Here is a 14,269-nt window from a genome sequence, read left to right on the forward strand (position 1 = left end):
CCTGCCATAAATTCCCTCCTCCTTATGAAAGCTTCTATGCCCAACCCAAATCTCCATCCTATGTCCCCACAACTTTGACCATTTTGATCTAAAACACTTCTGAGATAGGTAAACTGTTCCATATGCTCTAGTTCATGTACTCCAATTTTGATATTTAACTTGGCCTTTCTCTTTCTGGAAAACTGCATAGCATTCTTTCTGTTTACATTTATTCTCATACCATACCAATTGAACTGAGTAACCATTATTGTATTCATACTTTTTTAACAAAATTGATTTCATAAATACCAAGTAATGTAATTCTAGGGATAATATAATTGAGTTGGTTTCCTGTTGCCTTCCTAAATAGTGTTTTTAACGTGACACCATCACTTACTGGCCGCCCCTCTGGGGTCAGACGCCATTGCAACCGCCTCACTGAGGAACAGACACTGTGTGGACTACCTTCCATCTGGCTCCTAAAATTCGACCATGGATGACCCTAGAGTAAGTAAATATCTTTGCTCCCACCAGCACAGCTCTAGGGGCATCAGAATGCACAAGCCCTTCCACCACATCAAGGTGATAGTCCATGGGGGGGGGTAAATTATTCAGTTAAATTAATTCTAAATTCTTTTGAAGACAGACCTGGTAGTATTTTGACACCAAAATTTTAATTCTGAGTCACATTGTCAGCTGCTGATAACATTATAGTACCATCAATTCAGGGTCATAAGCTTAATCTGATAAAATCCTGCTTTGAGTATGGAGCACTTATCATTTAATTAGATGGACACAGATCTAATGTCTTTCTAGTCCAATATGCTGTTCCTTAAGTTCAGCCCTTTCCTCCTTACTTTTACTTGTCATGATCAATGATATTTCTCCCAATGTTACATCTAATTCCATAATCCCACAGATGCCACAGGATTCACTAACATCCGAAAGATGTTAGTGAAGTTGAAAAGACGTTATCAAGAAATATTCTCTCACACACTCCTGGCTGCTTCTCTTCACTAGATTGGCCCTAAACACAGAAGTAACTCAGGATTTACTATTCAGCCTGAGTCTCAGCTCAAGTGTTATTAAATAAATTAAGCTTTTGGGAATCTACATTGATAACAAGCTAACCTGGATAACATATTCTTGTCACATCAAAGAAATTTTCAAAATCTCTATAATGTTTAGAAACTATGATGCTAATTCTTACCTGTTACTATAGACCTATTTACTATTCTCCATTTCACTGCCATTTAAACCTGGATTAGGACTTTGGGGCAATGCCCCAGATGTATGGTAAATGTTAATCCTTCAGAGAAAGACTATTGTAGCTACTATTTTCTCCCCACCAACAGACTTATGTAGGTCACTCTTTATAGGACTAGGAAGACCACCTAATAACCCTTAAGGTCTTATGCATATTTGTACAATGTCAGAAAAAAAGACCATTGATGGTATTTATTTTAGGCTTAGCAAGTCCCTAATCCATCATGAAAACATAGGTATAAAACATATTCAACACATTACCATTCCTTCTTCAGCTGCTAAGGTATTCTATCTTCCTTTATCATCTTCATGCTATCCCAAAAGCTTATTCCATTCTTCCCTCATGCCCACATTCTTACCTCTTATCCAAATTTCAAACTTTGAATCTTATGTAATAACCTCAAACATCCCAGTGATTTTCATCATTTCCATCATTCATCCTTTTTTATTTTTCAAATGCCTTCCTGTAAGTTATCCATTTATGAACTTCTTAGTTTTTGATCATTTATCCAACCTATTTTCTCTGTTTCTTCATTCTCACGTCTAAAAATACTCTAATCTCATCTTGTCTAATCTCATTGCATTCCAAGTTAGCAATAAGCTCATCATTATGAGTCATTATCACCTTGCTTGAGAGTTTTCATTGTAAAATGCCCTATCTATTAAAAAGTTTATTTTTCTTACACATTTTATGCAGTGAACTATATAAGACCAAAATGGGCAGCTCAAAATATTGATTTGTACAAAATGCAAAAAGGTCTATGCCAGCTCCCACAGTGCTCAATGTATAAATACTCCTTTTACCTTGAATTGCTAAAATGAAACAATGATCGAAAGAAAAAAACTGTTTGCTTTTCAAAATGAAGTTCCATATAATTCTTAGGATAACATAAAATAATATTTTTGGCAGGATATCTCAACCCACTATTTTCTCAGGTGTAAGTTCTCCCTAAGACTACGAAACCCCTGTCAAGCTTTCCAGTTAACACACCAGTGAGGGCAATCTCACAACCTTATTCTCCCTACCCATCTCTTTCAACAGGCACCATCATTAGCATTAGCAGTGCTGTTGCCAGTAGCATCCTACTATATGTACCACTTAGCCTCTTAGCATTTAATGGCTAAGGAGAGGGGCCACCAAGGCATTCTGCTGCACTAAACTACTATGTGGAACTTTCATCCTTTCAATGAAGGGAAGGGCTAACAAGTAAAGCTTGTCATTATACACTCTTGAGTTTACTCTAATTTCTCTTGGGAAGACACTGTGTTTTCATGGTTTTTCTTCTCATTACTCTTCTTCTGTCCTACCCGTGCAGCTAATTTAGAATTCCAGAGAGAGAGAGAGAGAGAGAGAGAGAGATTGGTGTGTGCATTTCAAAAGAATTTCCAAGTAGCATAGTTCTTAGAATCATATGTGAGTGAGAATATGCTAATTTATATAATATTAACAGATGTTCTAAAAATGGCTAATAAAATGCATAATAAGGAATCAATTTCACTAAATGTGAAAATTCACTTCCTTCAAGCAGTTGGTACTGGTAATAATTGAAAATACAGCTGGGCAAAGAGCTTGAAATAGCAAATGAAACTTGGTCAACAATAATAAAAAAATATGCAGATATTAAATTATTGGGAAAATCAATTTGGAAAGGAATTTGATATTGATGATATCTACAGTGGTATGTAATTACATATGTAAGAATAAAATAATTGCAATCATGATTGCAAAGAACAAAAGCAATGATATAGATGTGAGCCTTGGTTTAGGGACAAGAACCAAGACATGTTCCAGCTACTGATTCTCTGCCAATCGTGAAGGCTGACACTTCAGCTTTGGAGTTTGGAATTGAGTTAAAATGTAATGAAGGGTGATTGGAAAAGGTCAAGGTGGGAAGTTAAATATTTTTTTTTGCTCGTCAGGGAATGTTTCCTGTAAAGTGGGATGCATCCTTCCTCACATCTACAAAATTTGTTGCCTCTGTGATATAGCTACAAAGGCATCTGATCCCAGTAGGGTGGCCGTTAAAGTGTTGGTATCACAATGGAACACTACTGAAAAAAGTAATGGAAAAGCACTTCAATTATTTTTCCCAAAAAGTCATATGGGCAGTAACAAGCAGATGATGAATCCTGGCAACGACTGCATTCACGTGGCTGAGTAATGAATTTGATGATGGGGAGGCAAGACTTAAGTGGTTGTTATCACACTACATCCTTGCACAAACAAACTGAGAGTAGTGGAGGAGGAAATTTAGAAGATAACTGCAATGATTAGGGCATGAGGTGTTAGGACGATACTTAAATGTGTTATTAGTTGTCCAGTGAGTTAGCATTTGCTTTTGATGGACCCAGCTATATATTGCTTTATTTCTAAGCTCTAACACAGATAAAATATTCATAAACCCTATTAATTTTAATATCTCTTTCTTTAGAAAATGAAATATTCAAGACCGTATCTCAGGTATTTAGTTTTCCATTGTTTCATGATTGTAGGTACGTTCATTTTAAGTTTACGTTCTCTTCCATTAGCTCTGAAAACTTTCTGGCTTCCATGATTTCATTTAAAATGCCTCTTCTTGTTCTCTCTTTACCTTGCTTCCTCAGAATTCTTCTCTCTTTGCTGTCCTCAGCATCTTATTGCCTCTCTGTATCTCCTGTATTCACTTGTCCTGCTTCCTAATTTCTATGTACCACCTTTTTTCTTCCTCTGCCATGCTCAGCACTTTTTAACTCGGTTTCCTTTTTGTTTGTGTCAATTGGTTTTCCTCCCTCAAATTTAAAACCTAGCTTAGCTCTCCAATTTCTCGAGGAGTGCATTAGCTTTCCCTCCTCATGGACTACAACCTTGATGTGATGGAAGGTCTTGTGCAGTCTGATGGCCCCTACCGCTGTGCTGGTGGGAGCAATGATAATTGCTCCTGGTAAGGCCATCCATTACAGATAGGATGAAGGGTAGGAGCCAGAAGAAAGGTAGTCTGCTTTGTGTTTGTGCCTTTGTAAGGTCTCTGTCAAAGCATCTGATCCCAGTGCCGCAGACAGTGAGTGTTGGTATCATGTTAAAAATACTATTGAGGAAGGTAATGGAAAACCACATCAATTGTTAATCCCAAGATTTCTATGATGGACAGTTTGGAGAAAATGAGTCCTGGCAACCACAGGACTTGGGTCAATCTGCCGTGTGTTGTGCCTGGCAGCAGAAAAGGCGAGGCTTCCATAGTCATCATGTCATGATATTCTTGCAAAGCAAAACTGACAACAGCAGCACAGACGACATAAAAGAAGACCTAATTCGTTAAAATAGGAATTTGGAATGGTAGGACAGTGCTGAGGACAGGAAATTTATAGAATATGAAGCAAGAGATGGAAAGAGGAAATAAAGATATTGCAGGGCTGTACAAGGTGAGATGGAAGGATAGTGGGGATTACTAAGGTGATGGTTATAGAGTGATATACCATTGAGGGGAAAAGAGTCAGCAAGGGGTGGCTAAATTGCTGAACAAAAAGATAGGTAGAAGAATAGTAAACAGAGCAAGCAACTGATAGAATATTATTAGTAGAAGTAAAAGCGGAACCAATGAACTTGGTCGTTGCTCAGGCCTTCATGCTACCAAACAATCATAGGATGGAGGATGTCAAGAGGGTATACCATATACAGGTTGGGAAGTGTTAGGAAGAAGGGGAACCCATTAGTACCAATACTTTTCCAAATGTGATTGGAGGAAATTGCAAAAGATGGATTGGAAGAACTGAAGATAAGAATAACAGTATGGACAAGTCATAAAATCAATCAGATTTGTGGATGGTCACTATTTTGTTAGGGCTGCTGAGCAAATTTAAAAGCCAGTGTGATAAGTATGGGATGAGAATGAGTGTAAACAAAATGAAGGTAAGAATTTTTTGGGGAAGATGAAAGCTAAGTTAAGCATTAAAATTAGTGGTAATAAACTAAAGCAGAGTAAAGTAGCAGGGATATAAGAAGAGGGATTGCATTAAGCAAAGAAGTTTTCACTGGAAGAATGGAATTGATGACATTCAATGATCCAAGAGTTACATATTTAAACCTTTTCTAAGGTATGGGTGTAATGCTATGACATTGATTAGTCTGAGTTGAACAAAATTTATAAATTGCTTCAACTATCAGAGTATTTAAAATCCGATTACTGTTATGTAGACTTGACTAATTATGGAAATCTAAAGATCTTGTTTGGCTTATTGATTCCAAGTACTTATTATATTAATCAAGCCATGAGTGGATGGTCTCAGACTGCCTGAATATTATGATATTATATAATAATGCCATTTCAAACTTCACAATCAAGCCTATGAAACCTTAACCATATCATTTTGCTCCCTGGGATCTCTGCTGAAACTGCTTCATATTAAGCCCCCAAAAATCTTAATTTGGCCATCTGAACCTCTAATTCCAGGTGCCAAATCACTTCATTTCATCTCAGTGATTTTGCTTATCCCTTGTCCACTGATATGTAGTTACTGGTTAGAGGTACTGTCATATTGATGAAAAGTTGTTTTCAAAGGCCTAATACTTTGCCAATTACTACCTTTTTATTTAAACATCCTTTGAATGCATCATGATTCCACAGTTGACATGAGAATACCACAACACATCATTTTTCTGGATTAAAATTCAGTTATGTTCTTACTTAACTTCCAATGCAAGAGCAATAATTCCAGCTGCCAGTGGTGCTGCTGCAGAAGTCCCAGTGTGCTTGGTTGTGCATTTTCCATACAAATCAGTAGTTGTCTGTGGAATAATTACAATTTTAATAATGAATCAATGACTAGGATTCTTCTGGTGAGTCAAATGTATGTTGTATAGAAATAAAATTTACTTTATTACAATTGCTAAAAACTCACTGTTAGTAAAAATATTTCATTTTTACATTGCTTACAAACTGTAAGACCCATGGGCGAGTGTTTTTGAGTGGAAGTCCCATGAAGGCGTAATTAACAAACATTTTACTTCCACACTGTTCTTAGTCATCAGAAAAGATGCCTTGGAAAATCAGTTGTATTTATGTGGTTATCATTATTATTTAGAAGAGTGCCGTTTAAGGTAGGTTTTGAATAAACACAGACTGAACACTCTTTCATATCTTAGCCTTGCCTAACGTGAAAAAACCTGACACTCCACACAACGATGAACTCCTCTTCAAATTTGAATACATTCTACCTCCATTCATTCCATCCAACACGTTTATCCTTTTCATCCCCCTTCCTCATTTGCCTCATTTCCATCACCTATAAAAATACTTAGCATACATCATTCCTGCCTTCTTTCGATTTCTCCCGACAATCCTCTCTCATGATAAACTAAAGAAAGATGAATAAGTCTCATGGCTTTAGGAGTTTTCCTTTGATATGTTATTTTACAAGGCTGTAGAGCTCAAATTTCCTTAATTTTTAATCCTCTCTCCTCTGCTATCATGCCTATGCTTTATTTGCATCCCTTTTCCCCTATTTTGCTGTTTACATTCCGTCTCCATATTCATATTTCAAAAGTGTTCAATCTTCACCTACCATCTTGCTTCAATGAACATGTTATTCTGTACAAAATTGTACTCCTTATTAAAGGTTTTACCAGTCTTTTTTAAACAATCTTACTCAAAGTCCCTGTAATCAAATTTATCCTCCTTTTGGAAGTTTCTTTGCCTAATGCAATTCTTCTTATGTCCCTAGTGCTTTGACCATCACAGGTCAACACACTTCCAATATAGGTAAACTGTTCCACCTGATTTTGTTTTTGCCTTCAATTTTTAATGGTTAACTTAGCCTTAACAATAGCCATTGTTTTTCAGCATTGATTTGTCATCTGTAGCAATCACAAAGATTTTCTCATGCACTCTACAATGGCTGACTGGCAAACCAAAAAGCTTGATCATCAGCTAACCTGTCATGTTTTGAGAATTCCTCACCAACATTTATTCTAATCTCCAATTCTTCCCATGCCTCTTTTACCATTTCCTTCACATATACATTGAAAAGTGCAGGTGAAACTGGATACCCCTGTCACACTCCTCTTTCTTACACTGCCCATCCCAAATCTCCTTCCATCACTGACACCTGAGCAGTCTGCAATGTGTATTGGTTGCTGATAAGTTGCATATCCCTCCAGTCTATTCCTATCTTCTTTGATAGATTCATTAATTTGTTCGAGTTTACCCTATCAAATGCCTTTTCAAAATTTTCCAAACAAACAATACATTCTGATTGTATTTCATATTCCTCTCCTTTAATCATGTCACTACTGCTATGGCATCACGCATGCCTCTCCCCTTTCTAAACCCAAACTGAACATACCCTAAGTTATGATTTTCCCTTCCCCGAATCCTCTTGTTAATGAATCTGCATAAAACTTTAGCTGTGTTTAATATCATCTTTATTGTTTCATATCCCTCTCGTATGGCTGCCTTTTGTATTTTTTGCATGGAAACTAACAATTATCCAATGAAATCTATGGACCTTATTCTTCCTTCATAAATGCTGTCAATTAGTCCATAAAAACAATTCCTTCCACATTTTGCAAGAACCTTAGGAAGTACCATGCGGATGTATTCTATTCCCATGGCCTTCTCTGATTTTAATTTGCTTAATGTTTCATCTCCCGATTGAGAAGACCTGTCATTAAGCCATCCTCATATAGGTCTTATTCTTTTTCTTTGTCTAACTTTCTGACCTCTTTACTTACCACATAGATCTTCTATGTATTTTTTACATCTCTCTTGAATCTTTACCAGTTAAATTAAGATGTCTCAGATAGTATTTAAAATAATGAGCACAGTTTTCCTATCTTACTTCCTGACAGTTATTTTATCTTTCTGTACAATACACCAATTTCTTCCTTCAATTGTAACTCTCAATATCCATTGCTTGCATTGCATCCTCTGCCATTCTTTTCTCTTTCAATACTGTTTCTCATCTCAGTGTATTATTTATCTCTTGGTCTAATGTATATTTCATGAGTTAATAAGTGATATTTTCATGGAACTTTTATTATTTCTTTTAATTTATAAATGAAGATTATATATGCTAATTACTTGGTTGTTCAATCATTTTTATGGAAGGGTGGAATTGGCAAAATTCTTTTAAAATGACTGAGATATCAGAGGCACTGATAATTATTGCATATAACTAAAAAAATTATTCATGATAGCCCTTAAAATACTGTTCATTTGGGGACTGTCTCCTATGCATATATAAGCTCCTTTCACCAAAATGGTATTCATGTAAAAAATGTGCTTTCACAATATACTTACTATCATTTGGTCCATATATTCCCCACTAGAGTAAGTTGCTGCTAATGTAGATGGACACTTCTCTCCATACCAAGGAAATTGCCCACTTTGGGAAGCACTGCTCACCGATAATGTGTAAGGACTAGCTGCATAACCATCACAGCTACAGTCATCTCCTTTATTTCCTCCATTTCCAGATGCCCAAACAAAAATATTTCCTTTTCCGCCCCTTCCCTGTGGAAAGAAATTCTATGGAAGTTTGACCTTACTCTTTCTTGTAGCCTAAATAAATTCAAAGCATTTAAACTAGGACATTTTTTGTTGTCTCAGACGTACTTTTATGGAATTTACACAACATATGGAAATGAAAGAGGTAATTTTGTAATTCCACTCACATTTTATTTAAAATAATACCTTGGTTTTGATGCTGTATTAAGTAAAAATGCAAGGTCACCTGATGGTAACATCCAGCATCAAAACCTTGGTCATGTTTTAATAAAGTGTGTGAGGAATCACAAAGTTACTTCTTTCATTACAATAGGATATTTTTTGCTTTATCTGTTCATGGTATAAGAGAGAGAATTTTCAACTATCTGAAAGCTCAACAAACACTATTACATATGATAAATAAATTTGAATATACAAGATATCTGAATGTATTCATGAAATATCCATATATTCATACATTTTAGAAATCATTAATTTCTCTCAATTTTATAATGTGTACATAATTAGTTCATTACTATTTCCTCTGAACTTTAATTACAATTTCTTAATTCTTATATAGTCCTCAGCACTCAATGTAATATTCAATCCAAGGAGAGGCTAGTCAAGAGTGTCTCTTCACAGAAAAGAAGATTCTTCCTTGAACAAACCCAGTATTACTGATTGTGTCTTTAAATGTAAAATATTTACCCTCAACCACTGGCAACTCTGGTGAATAGCTTTCCCAATAGAGCTAGAATTTCTTCTCTTGGTGGATTTTTGAACTCGGCTCTGATTATTTACCACATTGATTCAAAACAGTTAAGTTGTCGATTTATGATAAGTAAATGCTTGCTTAAAGTTCTAAAAGTTCAGTTGAAGAATTAGACAGTCGGTCTCAGGACAGACATTTTAGAGTCACTTTTTCTAATTAGCCTTGAATTCTAAGACTTTGGGCAGTTGGCCTTTTTGTATCAATTAATTTATTGTATATAATTGAAATGTATTCATCTAAATGGAGGGCCTGACAGTTGATAGAATACAAGCAAGAGATTCCTGTTCAAGGAAAGGCCGTTCACCTTTACCATAAAGTGTAATAAATGGAATGGTTTTTATTAAATCAATTCCTGCAACCCTGCATAACTCTTTGTTTCTCTGTGGAACAAAGTACTCATATGGGGTTTTTCCAGCTTATTTCCTGATTTTGCTCTCTCATGAGATTTATCTATTTGGTAGTCTAATGCTTAAGGTACTTTTGCATGCTTATGGACTGTGCACTCCTTCATTTCTTAACTTTGCCCTACAAGTTAAAACCTGGTACCCCACTCTACAATTAACTGTTCTTCATTTCTGTGTACATTCTATCTCCCTTCATTCCATCCAACATACCAATTCTATTCCTTCTGCATCCATCTTTCCCGCCTCCTTTGGATTTCTCCCAACAATGCTATCTATATCTATCTCATCTATATTATATTCCCTTTCAATGCCTGAGCTTCCTGGCCTAATGTAGCAATTTACCTTATAGGTCCTCTATATATTCTTTCCATCTCTTTTTAGTCTTTTCTGGTTCAATTAATAATTGTCCTCATTTTTCCTTGGTAGTGTACATGGGTTTTCTCTTCTTATTTCCTGTATACCCATTTCACCCTCCCCTTGTAAATTCCTCATATCCTTGCACTGCATATTCCACCACAATTATTTCATTTTAATGCAACAATTTCAGAGCGTAAAAATCATTCGCCTTGACTGGGACTCGAACCCAGATCCCTCAATATCCGGTCGAGTGCTTTAGCCACTTAAGCTACCGAGGCGTCCTCTTAAACTCTGAAATTTTGGGGCTTTTAAAGGAACTAGATGTTATGACGAAATACCATACATACAATGTCACATGCATTCGTAGTCGTGCGCGAGGCGCCACTGTCCACGAGGTTAAAGCCAACTTTAAACACGTATGGTGTTTTCCCTATGACAAATTCCAAAGAAACTAAACGGAGTCATCCGCTAAAAGCGGATGACTCCGTTAAAAGTTACTGTTGCGGCATCTCCCGCAGTTTCTTTGGAATTTGTCAAAGGGAAAACACCATACGTGTTTAAAGTTGGCTTTAACCTCGTGGACAGTGGCGCCTCGCGCACGACTACGAATGCATGTGACATTGTATGTACGGTATTTCGTCATAACATCTAGTTCCTTTAAAAGCCCCAAAATTTCAGAGTTTAAGAGGACGCCTCGGTAGCTTAAGTGGCTAAAGCACTCGACCGGATATTGAGGGATCTGGGTTCGAGTCCCAGTCAAGGCGAATGATTTTTACGCTCTGAAATTGTTGCATTAAAATGCACATTAGCGGATGACTCCGTTAAAAGTTACTGTTGCGGCATCTCCCGCAGTTTCTTTGGAATTTGACAATTATTTCATCCAATTGATTGTCTAACTCAATATATTATTTAACTCTTTGTACTTCCTTCTCCCTAATTCTGTCTTTCCTATTCCTTTTATCATTTCCTCTTCTTAATCATCTTCTCAGTAATGCAAAGCCTCCTTGTCCTTTTCCAATTAACAGTTCCTTTAGTTTCATCTGTGGTTTTGATATCCTTTCTTTGACGTGTTCTCATGTTTTTTGTTATCACTATACCCCTGTTCTCACTAATATAATTTTTTCTATTGCCAGCTGACACTCTTTTCTTATGGTCTCTGTTTATACTTCTACATTCCATTGCCTCATCTGTTTTCCCTGATTTATCCTCTTGAAAATTATATTATCCTTTATTAGCCCTAAACTATGATCTGAATCTTCATCAACTCTTGGGAAACTATGTGGGTTGAATGCCCTATTCCTAAATCTTTACCTTACCATAATATAGTTTAACTTATAGGTAAATGAATTCCTGCTTTTTAGGATGGAATTCCTGGTAATTTTTCTTATCTATTATGGTTTACTGTAGTTTTCAAACCTTGTGTTCATTATGATTGAAGGCTGTCTCTTGCAGAGCTTTTGCATGAATTTTTTAGCTTTTTCCTTGTGATCATCCCTGTTCCTTCACTATCTTTCCCTGAATCACTCCCATCTCTTTCTTTGCACAAAATTTTGCTCTGATTTTGCTTGGAAGTTACACTTTTTCATTAATACTACCTCCATGTGCGCATCTCTTCCCTGCCACTGCATATATTCTCTTTGCCTATTGCCCTGGTAATCCTCCTATTCTTCTATCTCACCTCTTACAGCCCTAAAATATCTCTATTTCTTCTTTCCATCTCAAGCTTTACATTTTGTAATTTCCCTGTGATGAGCATGGTCCTAACTTACCAAGACTCTATTGTACATGGTTTGGTCCTCGTCTGTGTATTCTCATTTGTTGCTGCTGTCAGTTTTGCTTTGCAAGGATTTTGTGTGACGATGATCTTCGACGCCTTTTCTCTCCCACTGTCAGATGCAACACATTCTCCTGTGGACTGGGTTCCTTTATTGCCAGGACTCATTTCATATTTTTATAAACCATTTGGATGTGGGATAATAATTGTGGTGTTTTTCCCATGCCATACTCAGTAGTATTATTAATATGACACCATCACTAGCATGATGGATAGCCAGAGTAATCAACCCCAAGTATGATCTCATTGGGGAGGATAGAGCTCATCTTAGTGATAAGAAATAAGTAATAGGAAGGACCTTTCCCTATAGATGCCTGTGGTTATCTAAGAAGACCTGGCTAAGAAAAATTACACAGTTTAGTTTCAGCTGAAGCTTATGACTACCCTGGAAATTGAACCCAGATTCTGTGATGAATAAAGAACTCTCTTTGTGTTTAAAAACCAAATAATATCAAATGCTTATTAAAAGAAAGCATATCAAATTTGTAATTTGTTATGTCAGCCCTTGTATCAAGCCTGAGAGGCTCACATTGAGCAAAATTGAGACAAAATATTGTCCTGGTCATGTAAGGCCATCAAATATAATGTCAATTCATGTGAAATTTTATGCTAAATGAAGCATTTCATGTCTGAAAACTTGCCTTAAAAAGAGGTGAAAAGATAGAGATAATCACCTGCTCAGTGCAACATTAGTGGGAAATTATTGTGAAGATAAATGGTTCATGAACATATGAGGCTCAGTACCAGTTCCACAGGCTTAAATGTGATGAGCAAGTTTTAGGGATAATGTTTTGAAGTTTTTTTTCAAAACTAGTGCCACCTAATGATGTGTAACTATCAATTTACAGTTAAATATGCTATTGTTCAGAGAAATGAAATGAGCGCAATTAAATACTGACATGAGTGATACCATTCAATAAGGCTTCATGTCCCAGCCTTCCTGGCCCTTCAACTGTTTTTCCATCATCCCTTGGTCCCCATGATGCGCTGTATATGTCCACCTTGTCTTGTGCCCAACTCAGGGCTAATCCTTCAGTCAAATCACTAACCATTCCATCAAGCATTCGAACTCCTGTTTTAATAAAACGTAAAGAAAAAAAATGTACAATAGGAAAAATTTTTTGCTTCCTCAGTATGTTTGAAAAAATTGTCAGTTTTTGCTCAGTGCATAGAAATTGTAAACATCAAAAGTATTTCCCACTATGGGCATGAAAAATAATAGCAATTAGCCATTGATGACAATGCAGATTTGTAGATTAGAGCATATAGTATGGAGAAGGGCTTATTTATGTTCGATCTGTTATAGTTGAGTCATATGACTTATAACATATGGTAACATCTATGTACCAGATATTAACCTTTGAACCAGCACCAGGGAATATGGCGGACAAGCCATTTTATAATCCACTATTCAAGAGTTTTTTCAACTTTTTGTACTAGTGGCCCACCAAACTAGGTCCTTTTTTCTTCTGGCATCTAAATTTGCCTAAAGGGGTACCTAATTTTGTACACGTTAACTTCACCCATTAATATAATTATTAATAATATGTAGCATGCATTAATTAGATCATACTATATATTTGCTTCCAAATTTTCAATTTTGGTAATTTTAATGTTATGCACATGTAACAAATATCACACCACTACTCACGACCATATTTTATTAATGTTATACTATTATGGAGCCCTGGTTGAAAACCACTTCACTTATCAGCTGTGAAAATTGCCAGGTTATAGTCAGTGAGCTTTTTAAAGGTAGCAGAAGTATGTTCAAATATATGAATCAAATAATTAATCCTGAAATATGAATTCAAAAGCATTAAGTCTAGGTGATTTTGCCAAAGTCTTTAGCTCAGGGAATTTTGAATGTGAACATTAATGGGATCAAATAGTCAAAGCAGTAGGGATATAAGAAAAAGAATTGTATTAGACAAAGAACCTTTGACTAGGAGGAGAAAGTTGATGAAAGGAATAATAGGTATGAAAGTTAAGAGAAGAATTGATAAAACTTTGATATGAAGTATGGTTTTATACAGCATGGAACCATAGTCGTTGAAGCAAGGAGATGATGAGCTTAGTCCCTCAGTGCAGTTCTCAGTACGTGATACTTTGCAATCGGCCTTATCCGACGTAAGCTGAACACCCCGAACTGCTCCCTTGGTTTTGAATTTTTTTCTGCAGTGCCATAAAATATTTT

General features: G+C 36.1%; 1 protein-coding gene across 1 annotated transcript in view; it reads right to left on the reverse strand.

The window, feature by feature from the left end:
• The window catches only part of LOC139695464 (neuroendocrine convertase 1-like), a 154,384-nt gene that overhangs the window by 10,072 nt on the left and 130,043 nt on the right, over positions 1–14,269 (reverse strand). Inside the window, exons 7-9 of the mRNA XM_071594250.1 lie at positions 12,972–13,144; positions 8,520–8,732; positions 5,907–6,007 (exon numbers count right to left, since the gene is read on the reverse strand). Coding sequence (XP_071450351.1) covers positions 5,907–6,007; positions 8,520–8,732; positions 12,972–13,144 — 487 coding nt within the window. The remainder of the gene's footprint in view (positions 1–5,906; positions 6,008–8,519; positions 8,733–12,971; positions 13,145–14,269) is intronic.

Source organism: Hetaerina americana, unplaced genomic scaffold (genome assembly GCF_022747635.1).
Source record: "Hetaerina americana unplaced genomic scaffold, ioHetAmer1.1.p SCAF_6, whole genome shotgun sequence".
NCBI classification, from domain to species: Eukaryota; Metazoa; Arthropoda; class Insecta; order Odonata; family Calopterygidae; genus Hetaerina; species Hetaerina americana.